This window comes from Chaetura pelagica, unplaced genomic scaffold, assembly GCF_000747805.2.
Source record: "Chaetura pelagica isolate M959 unplaced genomic scaffold, ChaPel_1.0 scaffold92, whole genome shotgun sequence".
NCBI classification, from domain to species: Eukaryota; Metazoa; Chordata; class Aves; order Apodiformes; family Apodidae; genus Chaetura; species Chaetura pelagica.
In genome coordinates, this window is record NW_009952404.1 from 637,218 (window position 1) to 655,765 (window position 18,548).

The 18,548-nt window shown below is 40.8% G+C and overlaps 1 protein-coding gene across 1 annotated transcript in view; it reads right to left on the reverse strand.

Annotated features, from left to right (window-relative positions):
- Positions 1-16,157, reverse strand: part of FAM180A (family with sequence similarity 180, member A) — a 24,330-nt gene extending 8,173 nt beyond the window's left edge. Inside the window, exon 1 of the mRNA XM_010008198.1 lies at positions 15,984-16,157. Coding sequence (XP_010006500.1) covers positions 15,984-16,059 — 76 coding nt within the window. The 5' untranslated portion in view covers positions 16,060-16,157. The remainder of the gene's footprint in view (positions 1-15,983) is intronic.
- Positions 16,158-18,548: the final 2,391 nt, after the last annotated feature.

Here is an 18,548-nt window from a genome sequence, read left to right on the forward strand (position 1 = left end):
AAATAAGGGAGCACACACACACAAACCAAGAAGGACAAGAAAAAAAACCACTGCAGTGCTATACACTATCTTCTGAAACTTGTATCTAGAATTGCACTTGCTCACATAAGTAGCTCCCATGACAACAAGTGCAATGCAAAGTCTTGTGCATTCCAACTTTAATGCATTTTAATCTCCATTATTGGGAGGTTAAATCTCAAAGCCTCTCAGAAGAACACAACAGCAAGATGAAGACTATCTAATTACACGTCAACAAGAACTTGCACATTTTTAAAAGCAGCTACCAAGAGAATTTGCCTCTTTACTTTCAGTTTGATAGAGGCAATGGTCTCTCTTTATTCCTGCCTGTTGGGTAAAAGTGAGAACCAACATTTTTTTCTTACTTGAATGGTTAAAAGAAAAAAGCTCCATCTTGAAAATCTAAGTTTTATGAACAAGGATGTAAAAAGCAGATCTCCTACAAAAGCTGGAAGTAAGCAACACTGCTCATAGAAAAAAAAAAAAAAAAAGAAAAGAAAAAAAAAAGCAGCAGCTTTAAACACATAGAATTAGTAACAGATTTCATGCAATTCCTTATTTTATCACATAATCAGTTTTTTGTGATTTTTTTTTTTAAGTTACCATTTACTAGTTTATCTTCTTTTCAGGAAACAAGCATATTCTGAAAGGGTGTCTCAGTTCCCTGAAACAGAATCCACTCCCAACGTACATATCGGCACTTCATAAATGTCCTGAGATGTACTGTATGCAAAAGAGCTCCTATATAAAAACTAGACTGGTAATAGCCTTTCTAGCTACTTGGCATCAGTAAGAAATGTAAAGGTGTATTAGAAAGACTAAAAAACCCACCCCTACTTATCTTTACAGAAACTGATATTGCTGGAGAAGGAAATGCTGCATCTGAGCCTGTGTTTGTGAGAGGTGGAGGATATTTTTTTCTTTTATGATTTAAGTAAATTGTTTTCAAAGATATTACCAACATCACCCAACTAAAATGGTCTGAGAACTTATTTCCTCAGATGCAATTTCCATTATGCAGCATTTTCACTTGTTCCTAGCCTGGAGCAATGTGTTATTTATTCTTCCCTTGGTTATAAGGAGGAGGTCCCACCTAGAATCATTTATGTTAACAAAAAAAAGATGCAGGCAGCCAAGAGAGATGTTTGACCTGCTAAAGTTGCTGCAGAATGTGTGGGGAGAAAAAATGCACACTAAGAAACTGAAGGAAAGAAGAAGTAAGTTAAATACATTGTTATCCTTCAGTTTGCTGTCATAATACCAGGAACAGGGGACAGGCTATGGTGAACACTATATGATTGAAGGGTAGAAATTAGGAAAGGAAATATCAACCTTGTACCACAGGTTCAACACAAACGCAATTAGAAAAACTGGCAACACAGGTGGAGTTTGGAAATGAAGCAGTGTTTTACATCCCTGTCTATATCGCTGAGTCACCTCTTCTTTCTTGTCTATGTTGCTCACAACAGCCCTTATGCAAGGGGAAGATAAAAATCAACCTTTATGCAACACATTTGAACACAAATGAACATGTAAAGGGATATAAAGGTGATCTAGTCTATTTCCATTTCTCCCAGGAAGGTGCAGAAAATGGAAGGAGGGAGGGAGAGATAGAGCAGGGTGCTGGTGTTCCAGTGCTGAGCAAGTGAGATCCTTGGAGCAAAGAAAAGAGGATGACTCTCCTGTTGAACAATGGGGAAAGAGCAGTGGAAATCAGAGATCTGCTTCATGGGAAAAGGCAGAGCTGCAGCAGCTCCAAGAGCCCTATACATTGTGTTGTTGCTGCTCTGAGGGAAAGCCCTTTGAAACCAAACCTCTTTGTCTGTACTCTGCCCTTGTTATATTAGCACCACAGAGCCCAAAGGGGTGGGCTCAAGTCCTGTAAATGCAGGTATGCATTTACACAGAGCTGAGACACTGGGCATAGAGCACAGGTGTCCAGTAGTTAAGAATGGCCTTTTTACAATTCGGTGTGCTTTTTTTTTTTTTGCAGTCAGGCTTCCTTGGTTTCCTGGCAGGCATAGGAGACTGAGCAGCTGGGGTTTTGCTGAGGCTGACCTAATCACAGCTGCAGCTGCAAGGGGCAGTCCAGCGTGTCTGCCCTTCAGTCAGGTTCTCCCTTCTTCCCTTTGTGCTGACACTACTTTATCTGGCCACACAACATCTCAAGCCAGGAATCTATCTGGTCATGAGTAAAGGGGAAAAACAAACAATACAAACAACAACAAAAAAGAATGGTAGATTTTAGCTGGCTCATTCCCCATCACAGCTGCTATGCCAGCAGTGCTTCTAAATGTGAGAAGCTCCCTGTGCACGTGTGGTCCAACTGCTCACAGGACATTCAGTGATGATGCCAGTTCTTAGATGACATAAGGATGGACATCATCTCTGGTTAGGAAAGGCAAAACCCCTTCCTTGTGCCTACACACCTCTGAACTAACCACCAAACTCATGGGCTCTTTTTCTGTGGATGTCCACTTCAACTATTGTAGTCACTGCTCCTGCTAGAAGTGAGGATCAGCAGCAGGACCACCAGGTGCCAAACACTTCTTTGCTCTCTACACTTACATCTGACTGATCTTATAACAGAGTAAATTCAACTGACACAAATTATATCTAAAACTTATTCCAAGACTGGCTGGTGAGAAAGGAATCAAAGGTCCAGTTTGAACCACAGACTTGTTACTGCTAATTGAACAGTCTTGTGCTGAATTATCCTATGGGAACTGTCCCACTGAGATCATGGAGCTGTTACTTGAGGTGAAGAAAAACAATTTTGGGGACCCCAGATTTATTCACTTGAGTCATCTGTGAATGTTTTCAACTAGAAAGCTGATGGCGAATCTAGGAACTTATTAACCTGATAAAATATTATTTAATATTTAATTTGTGTGTGGACTGCTCACCCACATACAATAGCACCACAAGAAACAGTTCCTCAGACATACCATGTATTAACGAAGCAGCTCAAAACTGAGGAGGAATAAACATTATATTGACCATTTCTTCCTTCTCAGATTATAAAGAACCAGAATTGTCTTACCCTTTGCTTCAAATCACATCTGAGTTGAAATAAATTGTTAGGAGGATAATGCATAAGTCTCGGGTTCCTGCTTCTTTTCCTTTGGGATTTCACTTGCTCTTCAAAAACAAGGAAACCCCAGCTGCCTTTCCAGCTGTTCATTGATCTCCAAATGTCAGTGCACCTGCTGCTGGTTTTCTTAATGACATGAATATGTGCTGGATGGAGAAAGTACATAAGTTAGCCTTGCCCAATGAAAACCACAACAGGGGGATACTGGGTCCTTTCTGTGAGGAAATCAGTTATTTCTGGACACAATGCTTTTTCAAATTATCATATGTTTTCTAGCAGTGGTGATGAAGACAAGAATTCTGAAAAAGTACGTCAGAGCTGAAGATGGATTCAGGTAATGAACTGGTACAGGTGTTTTGCTACCTGAGTAGAACATTAAGGGTGAAACACTGTGCTATATCTCTGGGTAAGAGGCAGGGGAGCTGCATGTCTCTCTTGGATCTCTGTGAGAGGTTCACTGTGAGAAGGCATCTACTCTGTCAAGTTCACAGCTGCATGAATATCTGGGCTCCATTATGTTAATTTCTACATCTACATTAATATAATATTTTAAAATTAATGGAACTCACATACAATCATCCACAAAATCTAACTGGTGGATTTCAATGTGTGCAGATGAAATGGTATACCAAGACATTGCTGGAAATAGCAAAGAAATATGAAGGAGGAATGCAAAATGGATTATTTTTATAGCTGCCTTCTCCAATCCACAAACAGACATAAGGGATTTCCATTTTACACAGCTGTCATTTTTCCACCGTTCCTTGTTATTTCACCCTCTCTTAAAATCTGCCTATTCCTAGATCTTTCAGGTTTCACAAGCTGCTGAAATAAAACTGAGGCTGATGTATAAATAGATTCACCATTAAATACAGAAAGCCCTGCCAGAACCTTGGGCATTTCAAATTGCTAAAGGCAGTTGGACTCTGTGGATGAGGTCCTCGGATGACCTGAGCTGGCATCACGAGCCCTGTGACACTGCGCTGCAGGCAGCCAGGACACAGAGAGCTCTGTGCTGTGAATAGCACATTTGGGATCAGGGTTAAAGAGAAAGTGGTTAGATTCAGGCTTACAGAAAACTTACAGCCAACAAAATAACCTGAAAATCTTGTTTTCTGAGGAGTGGGACCTGCGTGGAACAAAATGCTGACAGTTGCTCCTGGAACAGATGGAAATTCAACTCTCAGCATTGTTTACTCCTTCAGTTCCTGCCCTTAGTGATGCCATCTCTCAATGACTCCCAGCCCAAGAGGACCTCCCTAGCTTGTCCTATGCATTTGGCTCAGTGTTATTCTTGTTTACCATACATTCTCTTCTCCTGCAGTCTTTTGAACTGTACATCCACAATAGATTTTGACATACAAGAAAGTAGTCTTAGTAAATGTTTAAGGAAAAAAAATGTCAATGACCTCATGCTCTAAATTTAGGAAGAATAAATCTGGGGAAGGGAAGACTTGATTTTCAGTGAAAACCTCTAGAATGTTGTTGACTGAAACCAGCTGAGAATCTGTTTTTTATTTAACTCCTCTGTGAATGGGGACTAGTAAAGAAGACATCACGAAGTACTTTAAACAAGCTGCTGTGATAGTCACATTGTAAATTTCAACCTGTCTTTCCCTGGATTTGAGCTTTCTTCTTGCTAATTCAAACACTCGGAAGATCACATATTGAAATGTGCTTATTTAGACAAGTTTTTGCCAGCATGTATAAGCTCCATGGGTTGGCAGTATAAGCTGCTAATGAAAAATCTTTCGGTCAGTCTGACATCTATTGTCTTGTGCCTAGAGAATCACTCCTTGAAAAAAAATAGGCTTCATCATGTGATGATTCTGTTTGGCAGTTCTTCCTCAGCTTGGTAACGATAATCATCACTGGTTCTGAAAGTGTAATTGATATTCATTTTGTGTCATCTTCATATGACTTCCTTTTGTCATACATAGGGAATTTCATTGCTGGTCTTCGGTGTATAGGTAAGAGGTTGTCATTGTTTGAGATACTGGAGCACACTAATACAACAAACTAGTCATTTTTGGGGCAGACGGACATGGCCACAAAATAAGGCAGGGACTACTTGTCCCCCTATTTATACTTCTAAATGCTAGCCTCACTAATATTTAAGTTCTGTTTTGACCTCCAAGCAGTGCACTGATATTAAGAATAAGACACAATGCAAACTAGCTTGTCATAGCTGAGCTCCATGGACATAGTATATTAGTTGCATTGGGTTGCAGAGAGAGGCTGGTGTGAGCACTCATTTGTTGTGAAAGGGTCATTCAGAAGGTGATTTATAACTTTGCTTAAATAATCCGCATGCTACTTTGTCAACAAAACATCCGTAAGGAAGTGCATCTGAGAACAGATGAGTAAACCACGATATGTTCAACTTGCTGCTCCCAGCTGAATAGCAGTCTTTTCCACCTCAGCAGGCAGACATTCAGAGAATGCTGAGGTTCAGCCTCGGATTCAGCAGCATTCCTATGCAGAGGCATCAGGGGAGATACATCTGCTCTTTTGACAGTTTATGTATTGTTTGGCACTGTGAATTCAACCAGGAGTGAAAAGCACCCGGTAGATGTCATAGATGAGACTGAAAAGCCAGCTGGACATTATACACACTTCCAGGTTTCATCATGTAAACAGAAAGGAGAGAAAGGTATACAGTACTTGAAACGTGCCAGGTTGATTGCTTTCACCTCATGGGCCAACTTGTGCAAGTAGAAACTGAGCTCTTTGCCTTGCTGGTGAAATTTAAGAGTCCCTATATGTTCCTTTGAAGGATATATGTGCACATGTTGTTCAGCTTTGGAGTTCACCTCAGCTGGACCACGCTGGCTGTGAGCAGCGTGCACAGAGATTAGAGCTGACACAATTGGATGCATGCTGGATTGATGTTCCGTGGCACATGCAGTTAGTCATTCAGGGTTTGAAGGGCATCCAGAATTTCCCTGCATATGTCCAACAGCCTGCTCCCTAAATACTATTTTTGGCTAGAAAAGGAGTGTCTTTCTAAGGAAATACAATTTCTTATGGCATCCCTATTCTTCACCAGCTGGAGGCCACAGCATCTCCCTGCTGTGAACATGAGAAATACAACACTATGGCAAGATGAGTCTCCAGTCTGTGTGATTGCCAGCTGGTGACTACCTCATCTTTCTGTCTCATTGCTGAGTATCTAAATCCTCCCTCTCAGCTCCCTGCATTCCTGGAGGATTCCCTCCATCACAGCATGCAGCATTGCCCAGACCTCAGCCAAGTCACTGCTGTCTTTCCTCTGTGTAGCAGGGTTGGTTTTATGGAGAGAGGGGCCACAGTGAGAGAAAGACACCTGCTACAGGAGGGCAGGAGGGTTAGATAATGCAGCTGAAAAACCCAAGCTTGGGTCAGAAAGTAGGTTTTGGATGTTCTTGATGTCCTCAATGGAGGACACCTGGTATCTGTCGTCCATTCATCAAAACTGGGACACTTTGAGATGCACTCAGGCACCATGCTGACTGTTCGTTTCATCCTGGTTTCTCCCAGGCATCCTATGTGGAAACAGCCACATCACCCTCCCCCATCTGCTGGAGAGCCCAACATGGCTGTCATAGGCTGCCCTTTGCCACTAACTGGGCCTGAATGTATCTGATTTTTTTATTGTAACTCTTTCTTATCATGGGACACCCCAGTGTGGAAAAATCTTTGGGTACTTTTTTCTCCCTGTATCTTTGTGAGGACCCAACTGAGCTTTAGATTTGCTAAGTACAAATCAAGGTAGGTCAGTCCCTTTGAGCTCTGTTAAAAACCCTGGTGGCAGAAAGCAACAAAACAAGCAGTATATAAATTTCTATCATTAGATTAAACACCTTCCAAAACTTTCTGCCAAATTGGCATGACAATCCAGAAAACCAGAAGTTGCTGTGACTATAACAAATGAATGGTTTCACTTAACACATTCTCTACTATATTAGGATGTCTACAAGTAGTATTTAACTGGAAATGGAATTTGTTCACTGCCGAGCCATGAACAATTGCAGTAAATAAAAATGAGGCATGTCTTAAATGTCTTTAATTTTAAGAGGTTGCTTAGGACATTAACAGTTCCCTCAGACATAAAATCTATGTTTAATAACTAAAATGAATAAGCAATTGTGTTTCTTCAGAATCAGGCATAAAAAAAAAAAAAAAAGTAATGTCATGGCTGTGAGCATTATGAAAACCAGGGAGGAAACTGAGGGCTTGCAGAACTTGATCTTTTCCTCCAGGAAGTGATAGGAGGAAACAGGGATTTGTGCATCTGTGGCACTCTTACTATGACTGATGTTAATGTGAAAGCTTGGCTGGTATTAATGGGAATCTCTGTAACTCCACAGACCTTTTTTTTTTTTTTTTTTAAAAAAAAAAAACAAACAAGTTACTTGCAGCTTCTGTGTAATAAACTAGGTTGTTTCTTGGGCAGTGGGAACATATCTTCATACCTACATAGTTTAGAAAACTCAAAGGAAAGACAAAAAAAACACAACAAAAAAAAGGGTTGTGCAGAGACCTCAACGTATGACTGATTCGGTAGCAGTAATTTTAACTTTTATTCTGTGACTGCTAGTGAATTGCCCAGAGTAGTGTATCTCAATATCCTGATGTGCTGAGAGGCTGGTGGGGACCAGAGTGAAACATGAGGCCTTCTTTTTGTGAGAAAAAGGCAGTGCCAGCTCCAGAGAAATGCAGCCATCCTATAAGCCTAAGAAGCAGATGGGTAAGATGAAGACCAGCTGTGACAGATGGACATCTTCTGAGAGGCAGGTTCAAATGGGGATGCATACCACGCTGACAAGGGGTGAATGCTACCCTAATTTGAAACATATGTGCGCTTTAATGTTTCCCATTCATATTTATCACATTTATTCTCTCTCCACACTTTTCCTTTTACTTCCACTTTTCCTCTCATTCATACTACTTGCCTTCCATTTGCACATTCTTGCCTCCTATTTTTTTCTCTCTTCTTTCTTAGCGTCTTAGCTTTTTTACTTTACCTCTCTTGTCTTCTTCTCTGTGGCTCAAATAAACCCTGCCTGATTGGAATATCAGTACTCTTTCCAAGACAGAGAAGATAATCAAAGCATCAGCTTCTTTCAGGCCATACCACCACATGCCAAATAGATAGAGATGACAAAATCCTGTTATTCTGGCTCAGAGTAGATATCTACATCCAGTCCAGTGCAGTTTACTCTCGACAAAACCTAACCAAAGTGTTCTGCTCCCCCAGTGCCATGTCAGGAGGTGAGGAGGGGATCACACAGGCATCACAGAAGACTTTGTGCATTTGGGTGTCCAACATGAGACTGCAGTGTAACATTGCCCTTCCACTTTCCCATTTCCTCCCAAATAACCTCTGAGCTTTGAACAACTTATTTTTCCCTTTCTCAGATACTTCTTTTTCAGCCACCCACCTGGCTTCTACTGAGCAGACTCAGAGAGTTTGGAGCCTGGCTCCTGGCTGGTGACCTGTTTCCCTGTGGCTGGGGAGGAATTTCCAGAGGATGAGTGGTATGCATGCTGATCTCAGGGGAACTAGGGAGCTGCCAAACCTAACCAGCAAACTGGGCCAGGAAAAGCCTCACATACGCTTTTACCAGAGGAAAGGAATGTTTGTGGAAACTGGGAATAGTGGAGTTCACTTAACTCTGCTCCTCTCCTCCTCACATTCTTCTTATTCTCAAGCCCAGCCCTGAGCTTGCCCTGTCACAAGCACCATGATAGTGAAACAAGAGTTGCCAAGTTATTTGCTGCAGCCCGGAGCTCCTCAAGGGGAATAGAAGGAGTTACCAGCTAAGGCTTAGCCACTCGAGTAGGCAAGAAAGACCTGAGACTTGTGGTGCAGAGTCAGGCTAGTTTAATGTCACTGTATTAGGAAGTATGCTGTGGGAAATATGTCATAAAGCTCCCCTGGCAATAGCCAAATAAAACAGAATTTTGGGGTAACAAGAGACACAGAGGCAATTGAGGTGTACTGGATCCCTTCCTCTGCTTGTTTCCTTCCAGGGGGAGAGAAAACCCCACAGCTTTTTAATTTTTTTTTTTTGTGATACTTTGATGCATTTCCTCTCCTGCTTCTCACTAGCAGCTATTTATGGAGCTGACCTGCATGAGCTTCACCCATACCAGTGCTATTTTGCTGAAAAACACTCCTTTCAGTGGAGGCACAGGGGAGCAGAGGGAGACTGCATGGCTTTGCAGAGCTCCAGTTCAAGCTGGGTGCAAGCTGTGCAGGCACGGAAATGCCAACGTTCATCTCCAGCACCCTAGGCCAGCCCTCTGGGTCCTGCCCTGCCTTGAACCTAAGCATAGGTGCTGCATGCAAAGCTAATTGCTCCATCACTCAGTGCTTCACTTCAGCAATTTACATCTTGCTTATGACTATTTGAGTAATTAGAGCCTCTGCAGCCTGATGATGTTCATTAAGACCTGCTGACTTTCCTTTCAGTGACACTGTACCATTCAGTGCTTCTGACAGGATTTCTTTCTGCCTGTGAAGTCATTACACTGCTGAATCTGGCATAACCTACCCCAAGAAAACAAGAAAAGCACTTTATGCTTCAGAAACACAGAAAATAAATAAATCACCGCTATTAACAACATAAAGGACTTCACACACAGAGTCATCAGGAAAAGGTCAAGGGCAAGTGATTTAAGTAGTCTGTGCCTCATAATGAAATGGGATTGTAACATTTCCTCTCCCTAATTTCACTGGAAGTACTTTGGATAGGGAAAGATATTTTTTTTACTATGTGTTTATATAATGCATATCAGTGGGGTTTCTGGGCCCAGCAGTTGAGTTTAAGATAATCAGGAAGGGACTCATAGAGTGCTCTACAGTCACAGCATGTGTACATGAGTTATTTAATTCATAACTGAGCTTCTTCACCTATGAAGGGAACACTGGTTTAACAGCATGTAGTGGGACAGTTGTTAAAGGTAACATGAAGGGAGTTGTTCTCATGTGAAAGTGTAAGGAGGAATTTAAATGGCAGGAGGTGTTTCTGAGTTGGATTTTGGTTGGAATGTAAGGACCCTTGTGCAAACTGATCTGGATCTCATGACCGTTCTATACCTGGGACTGAGGAAACAGATAAGATGCCATGGCATGCAGGAATCCTTAAAAAAACAGCAAAGTGACAGCACATGTCTTATAGACCTCACAATCCTCAATCCTGGGATGGAACAAAAAAGATTTTATTGGTGCCATTTTCAGCTCATAGTTCTCACTTAGTCAAAGAGAAACAGCTTTACCTCACTTTTCTTCCTCTTGTTACTTACCCAGATAACCTCAACATTGCCTAGCTCCTTTCTCTTTTTAACATTTGATTCTGTCAATCAGATTATGACTGTATGCCCTATAAGCTTTAGCCATATTTTGGCTGCTTCCTGTGGTGAAAAAAGGCTCAGAATCACTTAGATCCTTCTTTGCTAACAGCATGACTTCTTTATAGAGTACAAAATCCATCTGTGATCTGAACTAAAATGTGGAAGCTTCTATAATCTATCCTCTCTCTGATTTCATCATAGTTTAGCATCATTGCCCTAGAAGAGATTATAAACCTTTTTTTTTTTTTTATAACACCCTTTGTATGTCTTTCAGTTTCGGGTATCCACTGTGAATTCTAAATCAGGGCTCATCCTCCATGCAGGTTAAATTAATTAAGCCTGCCCCTAAAGGAGCAACTGTGGAATCAGAAAATGCTAGAAAGGATTGATTAGAATCAAAGCTAAGCATAGGGCAGAGATCTCCATGCCAGAATCAGTATGACTGTATCAGTGTGGCACTGGGTCCAACCAGGCGATGTCTGTTGAAAGGCAGAGCTCATTCCCTTGGGCACATGCCATGCACGTGACTATGACACTGTGGGGACACCAGCTAGAGTCTGTCCTCTGTCCTGTGCAGGTCAGGGCAGGCAGCTTGCCTCAGTCCTGGGTCTATGATCTCTACTCCACACATCACTGTGCCATGCAGATATCTTAGATGCCTCCTTAGTTCATTAATTCTCAAATATTTTCCAGACCTGCTTGAAATAATATTTAGGTTTTGCTTCCTTCTAATTTCTTAAAGGAAAGAAAATATTCTTCTAATGTCTCCTTACTTCTACTTACAGTGTAGGACTATTTGCTTTTTCAGGATCTATTTTTAGGTCTATGACATACATTTATACTCATCTCTTTTAAAGCTCTTTGCAAAAGAATTCAGGAAGTAAAAGCAGAGGTATATAAATTGTTTTCTTCAGGTCATCCACCTGCAAAGCTAATTCCTCTGAAATTCCTCAGAATTTCAATTCCAGACTGCTGTTCATGCAGTGCTTCCTTCTCTTTACAGGTACAGTTGTGATACTTGGTGCAGTAATAATTTGCATCAATCAAATAAACCCCCAGAAAAAGAGACTCCAGCCTTCAAATATGCATTCCCAGAAACTGATATAAAAGCATGGAACAGAATCAGGGTAAAGGGGAAGAACTTCTGCAGTGGATCAATCAAACCTTTTGCAGCTCCAGTGAGGTCACTGTAATGGGTCCAACAATGGGGAAGTTGGGGCAGTTGAGACAATTTTCCAAGTGATCTCATGGGAGCCAGAGAAAAGTAAAATATCGCATTTTCTCCATAAAAAGAAACATCCTTTACACATCCAGGCTTAAACAGAGTTGGCTCTGTTTCATAACATTTCATATCTTTCACTGGTTTATGTGCACTACATATTTTAAGAATTGGATAACAATGGCTTTATGGAAATTAAAGGAAGTTAAATAAATGTTGCATTTTAAAAAGTCCTTGTAGCCACTGCTGCTCGTGTAATTTCTTTTTACCCTTAGACCAGACCTTTTGGAAACTACAGCATGTCCTAAATAAGCCAAGACCACAACCTGGTGTACTCAAGGCCCACTGGGCATACATGTGTATATATCTTTGATCATTTGTGTTGTAATTACCTACTGTGCTCAGGTCATGTTCCCTTTGCTTATGCTGTCCAAGCCAAAAATGTCAAAAAAGTTTTACTGTCAGTGGTGGAATCCCAGAATTTGCTTGAAGAGGGAAAGCTGGTGGTAAGGATGCCATATGAGATGGGAGAAAGAGAAGCATGTAAGATCAAAATGGTTGGGGTTCCAGTGCATGCCCTAATCTCCCAGGCACTCATCTTATGCCACACAGCAAGGCCACCAGCAACCCAGTATGCAGCAAATGATCACAGAGTATAGTATATATTAAACAGTGCTGCCTTATAAAAAGACTGGCTGGCTTTCTAGCAGCAACCAGTCTCTTTCTCCTCTACATAATCACCCCCTCTCTGGTACCAGAGAGCTGCCAGCCTGCTTTAACTAAGCACACAAACTGAAGCAGCCTGAAAAAGTTGCTCATGTAGCAGCTGCTCCATCACACTCACAAACTCAGTTGCCACAACACAAGAGGACATACTAGAAGTTTGCACTGTTGTGTTCTTCCAAGCAATTCCTTCTGCAGAAAGCCTCTAAGAAGTCAAACCATTTGACTTTCAACCTGAGATTAGATACAAAATAATGCATGTAGACCACACAGATCTGGATGTGACTGTAATACTGCTGTTGAGGTCTGGAAGGCACAACACAGCTATTTCCCAAGGGAATGAAACTTCAGTGTTGTTAATATAGCTACCACATCCTTTTCTCAATGACGCTTTAGTTTTACCTTCTTATTTTGTGTCTTTCAACACCTCTTTTCCAGCCTCCACTGAGGGGTGAATTACCATTACAGCTACTTCTCCACTGACCAAGAAGCCCCAACCACAAGAAATTGTACTGTATCTTCGATCCCTGAGCAACCACGTAGTAAGAATGCTACTGTTTGTGAGACATTTATTTAGATCAGGAAGCCCTTACAGCAAATAAACTACAGCCAGTTGATATGAAACATGTTAATACGGATTGCCTTAAGGTTTCTTTTCAGGGAACAGTCAATTCTTACAAGACAGATCTGAAGATAACTTCTGCTCTCCATTGTACTGGTACTTATCAAAGCAGTTTGATGAAAGAAACCAGGTGGCAAGCAATGACACTGACTCCAATTGCCACAGTGGTACCGTTATTTTTTTGGTCAAAGAACAAGACTTGCTTCTTGATTTCTCCAGCAAAAATATCTCTTAAGATCTGGAATTCTTATATGGGACCTTCAGAAATTAATATGACCTCACATCTACCATTGCATAGGGAATACCTTTCAGTAGTGACCTAACATTAGCTTTCTCTCTAGAGAGGTTATTCACAAAATCTGAGAGGGTAGTACCAAACAGATACGCCTACAAGAGGAAATCTGAGATGCTGACAAGCAAATAATTTCATCACCACTTAGGATCTTTTTATTATTTGGAATATGGCCATTCCAGAGACTGAGCTTTGCCTGTGTCTTCTGGATTGATGTCCACAGCTGGATCTAGGCAAGCTGAAGAACGTGTGAGGTTTTTAATGCAAATGGGTGAAACAAAAACAATTAAAAAACTGCTCAGTTATCCCACCAGAATTCACTGAAGTTCACAAAAGCAAGGGGAAAAGACAGGTGGCAGTGTGGAGTTCCCACTCACCAGTCAGCTCAAACATGTTAAAACTTTTCCACATCTGACTTCCTTTTAAGCCAAAACCTAAATACTTGGTTATAAGGGCTGTGCATCCAAGGCTGCCCCAGTAGCTGCTAGTGAAAAAGTCCTAAAAACTAGACCTTGTTTTATCCAATATTGGTAGTTAATTTCTATTACAAACAACAACTGTTGGTAATTAAAGCAGGAACCTTTGTCCTACTGTTTTGTAAACAATCTGGACTACTAGTCAATATGAAGATGGTATGCAGATCTTTCTTTCATTTGCATCAGATGCTGATCTGTCTTAGCTTTTCCATTGCAAAACTCAGATCAGGAGTTGGATAAGACTTAAGTGACTGATGTTTCACCCAGACAAGTGTTAGTTGTCATTTCTGGAGAGAAGAAAGAGCTCTGAGTGTGCAGAAGGGTGTGTCATGCCTCAGCACTCAAATTTCCTGTTAGGTTTCTAAGCAATTAAAAATTAGGACACTGCTTTGGTTCTCTAGATGCTGTAAATTAGGATGTTATTGAATGGGCTGACAGTTTAGGGGAGTGGAGGTTCTCTGGAATAGCCACTGTTGAAGGAGTCATATCTCAAAAACATACTTGGAGCTGAAGAATCTCAACATCTGTGGAGAAGAAATCTGGTTTCCTCCTCAGCAGATGTCTGTATACAATATTTGTGAGAACTGAACTCCTTATCACAACAGGGAATGAATCTTCTCTTCCCTCTGAAGTCTACAAAAACAAGCTCTGGATCTTCCAGCTTGAAAACAATCTGGTTTCTCAAAAGGCAAAATTGAGTTCTGATGTTTAGCATAAAGCATTAATGGTGATTAAAATTGGACTTCAATAGTTGCATAGATTCTTTTTGGGCTTCTGTTATTGCTATTTAATTAAAATGTGTATCAGCAAAAGTGAAGAACATTATTAAATTGCATAGCAATTATTCCATGGAAATGAAACTTCTTTTTTTTTTTCTTTTTCCCATTTCATAGGTAAAGTGACCTCATTCTTCCCAAAGATATGGTTCTTGGTTTTTTTCCATATAAGCCGATCTAGTTCTGATTCCCTCACCTTTGTATGTGACGGCCCTGAAAAATCAAATCCTTATCTACAGAATTAAGGGATTTTATGATGAAAGTTGTTTTCATTACTTCTATTATACAGTAAAAGAAAAGTAAAGTACATGCAGGTTTCATGACTCATCCAGTATCACCTAAGAGGCTGACGGAAAAGCTGGGGAAAGAACCTGATATTCTGGGTCAATGCCTTGCCCGTGAGGCCCCATTTACTGTAAGGAACAACTAAGCATTTGTACAGCCCTAGCAGAATTGCACTGCTATTCATTGCTTCATTCAGCCATTGCTTCCCTTACAAAATCAAACCCAAGCCCAAAAAGCAGACTAGAAAAGAACCAACTATAATGAGGAAGATGTGGGGGAACATCTGAATGCTTGATTATTTAACAGACTCCTGTTCCTTTAAATATCTGTGAATTTCAATGTCAAAACCAAATAAATCTTCTGGGAGGTGTCTCCTTTCTCCACTTCCAGCACCTCCAGAACCTGTGCCAAATACCAGAAGAGAATAAAACAAAAAAGGAAGAGGACATCATCCCTAGCTTTTAAGCAAGCATCTCCTGTGCAATCCAACAGTCCTAAGCCATTTAATATGTTATTGTCACACACTCAAATACAAATATATCGCAATTCTATACTATCATTTTGTCAACTCAAGCCTGATAACACCCCAGGTAGCTTTCTCTATGTTGCATGTGCTAGTCTGTCATGGTAGGGTCATAGGCATTTCTAGGCACCTTGCACAATCCAGGCATTGTTTTGTTTATTGAGTATCTGCCTGGAGGAGCAGAAGATTATGCTACCTGTGACTGCAAAGGCAACACATCAAGGTTTCATGACCTAAAATTTTTGTTAACACAGGAGATTAAGGAGAGAGAAAGGAAAAAGTAATAAAAGAATGTAATTTTGGTTCTTGTGATATTTTATATATATGTATTTGTATTAGAATATATACATTATATATATAATTATATATATAATTTTACCTTTATGCACTTATACATGTATATTTTTCTATTTGTCTATATATTTATGTAGCTAACCTGTTTAAAGAGAAAAAGAATTCCAGAGGGAGGGACTATTTATATATATATTTACTTTTTTTTTGTATACGTAGGTATTTATATACATATATATGCATAATGAAGCATATTTTCAGCCCAAAACTACAAATTCAAAATTTTAGTTAAATAGGGGAGGGGGGTTTGTGTGTATAAATCTTACCTCTGCTCCATCTGTGAGTCACAGTGGCATGAGCACTGTAATAGAACAGCAGCAGCAGCAAAGTCTTCCAAAGCATCGTTCTTTTAAAAATATGTTATGTCCAGCTGTATAGTAGCTTTTCTATTTCCTACCTCCTTTCTTTTCAGGAATAAATTAATGGCTTTTCCTCTCCCCCTCCCCCTTTGTAGGAGAACCTGTCTGTTCTTCTGAGTACAGCTGAAGTCAGTGTGCAGCTCCCTTCCCAAACCAAGTCTCTTCGGGATCAGGAAACTTACTTTCACAGACAGACTTTGTTTTTATCCACATCTGGAATGACTCATGGTGCATGTGAGTTTGCTGGCAGCTGTGTGAATAAATATCATTACATTTTTGTAGTTGAGTTTCATTTGTTATATGGGCCAGTTGGAATTTATTTTTGTCCAATAAACAGCCACAAGTAACTTCACTAAAGAACACTCTTTAATCCTAGCTCTGTAGCTACTCCTCTGTAAAGCAGGGGGCTATATGCTACTCCCTGTCTAAGGCAAAAGCCTCCTCTGGAATGATGTACAGCTGCCTTTGGATGCTGAAGTCAGGGAGTGAGGCAAGTTCTCTGCAAGAAAAATTTGCTACTGTGATTCATATAATCACTCTTTTGTTAAGAGCACATAACGTCACACTCAGCCTTCAGTTCTGCAAGACAAGTCCTGGCCTTTTCCTCCTTTTGGCCAGTGCAGAGAATAGGAAGGTCCAAATCCTTAACTGGCTCTCCTCAGTGGTACTACAGGGAACACTAAGCAATCTGCAATATGTAGGCTGATGGAGGAGAGGTGATGCTCAACAAAAAGTCTACTGATAAGATATCTCTTTGCTGACACTTGCCCCAGGGAAGACAACACTGGAAATATTTATCCCAGAGTAACCCAGCATAGTGGAATCTGCAGGTATGTACTGTCCCTGGCACAGCTTCAGCAGCAAAGTCAAGGGGGATGCTTTGTGGGAATACAGCACTGGAATAACAACAGGTTTCTGCATGTTGGAACAGACCAATGAAAGGTAAGAAGACAAGGTGTATTTGGCAGAATCAAGAGATAGGGGATACTCCATTTAATGCCTAGAATGATCAGTCTAATTCTCTTTTATAGGTGTGTGTAAGCCAGAAAAAAATCTACAGATGTTAATGTATTTACACTGGCGTAAAACTGACACATGAGAGAAGACTCCAGCTCAGAAGGTATTAAGAGAAAGGACCAAGAGCTGGAATGACAGAGGGCACTGTGGCTCAGGATTAATAGGCACTGGCAGGAAGGCATGGAGAAAACCTGTTGAGCTCCTGTCTGCCACCTGCCAAAGTCTGGCCTTAGCCTAAGTTCTCTCATTCTTCTCTGTCCCAGCTTCAAGTAACACCAGCTGTAAAGGAAGGAGGAGGGTCAAATAAGGTTGTCTTGCTCAAGGCAACTTCACTTCTTTTCCTACATGTACAGATTTTCCTATGCACAGGCTGCCTCAGGTTACTCCCACATGAACAGCCCATGAATATGAGGCAGTGTTTTACATGCCAAGGAGATGACAAAAGATATAATTCAAGAAGAGGGTTGTTGACTAACGCTCTTGCTATATATTCTTCTTGTTACCATAACATATTAGAGGTGGATCTGAATGCAAGGTTAAAGCTAGGAGTGGGGTCACTCATATGTATCTGTCTGGAAATTATGGAACTGGAGCAAACTAGTTTTACATTCCCTAGAGAGAAAAAGAGAGAGACAAAAGCCACAACAGGATGATTATGCTTACTTAGCTCAGATAAGTCTCTTAAGACATGATGAGCTGCTCTCTGGAGAAGGTGGATCCAGCCATTAGCATGGCCAAATTTGAAATTATGTGCACCAAGATGATTTCCATGAAGAAGGGACAAGTTGAACCATAATAAGGGGGTAATGATTTGTCAATCATTGAGGAAAAAACATTGTGGTATAACTCCTACTGGAAAGACTTCAGGAAGGAGAGCCTGAGGAATTACATTTTATTGTAGTAAAACACTTTAGTGAAAGCTCTATAACAAGCAAACACAATGGGTATAGATGGCTTCCTTAACTTAACTGGTAGCCTAGCTACCCTGGCATGATGATCTTAATGTAAGCAAGGTCTGTGAACAAGACATTTCAAGGTTAGGCAGACAATGGAGAGACAGCATTTAGGATGTGCATTGAAGGCTTGATAGATACAAGAAAATCTCAAGAAAACTTAAAATTCTAGGGGTAACAAAGGAACACATTTTCCATGGTATTTGGAGAGGAGGGACAGAAAGTATTCTGAAGTGATGCATCATCTCTTTGTTTACATATAAGGAAGCAGCAGCTAATAAGAGAGCATGGAGACCAGGCAGACTAGGTTTTGCCCCTAAGCTAGAATCAGAACTATTTTGCAGAAAGAGCCCTGCAGGATGGCTCTGTCTCCTGGCTGCCAGTGACAGGACACTTCCTGCCATTCATTCATTGTCATTGCTTAATATAATCAGCATAGAAAGGGAGAGGAGAAAAATCCCAGGGATTTCCTCTCCTAATTTTCTCTTTCACTTCCAGCATC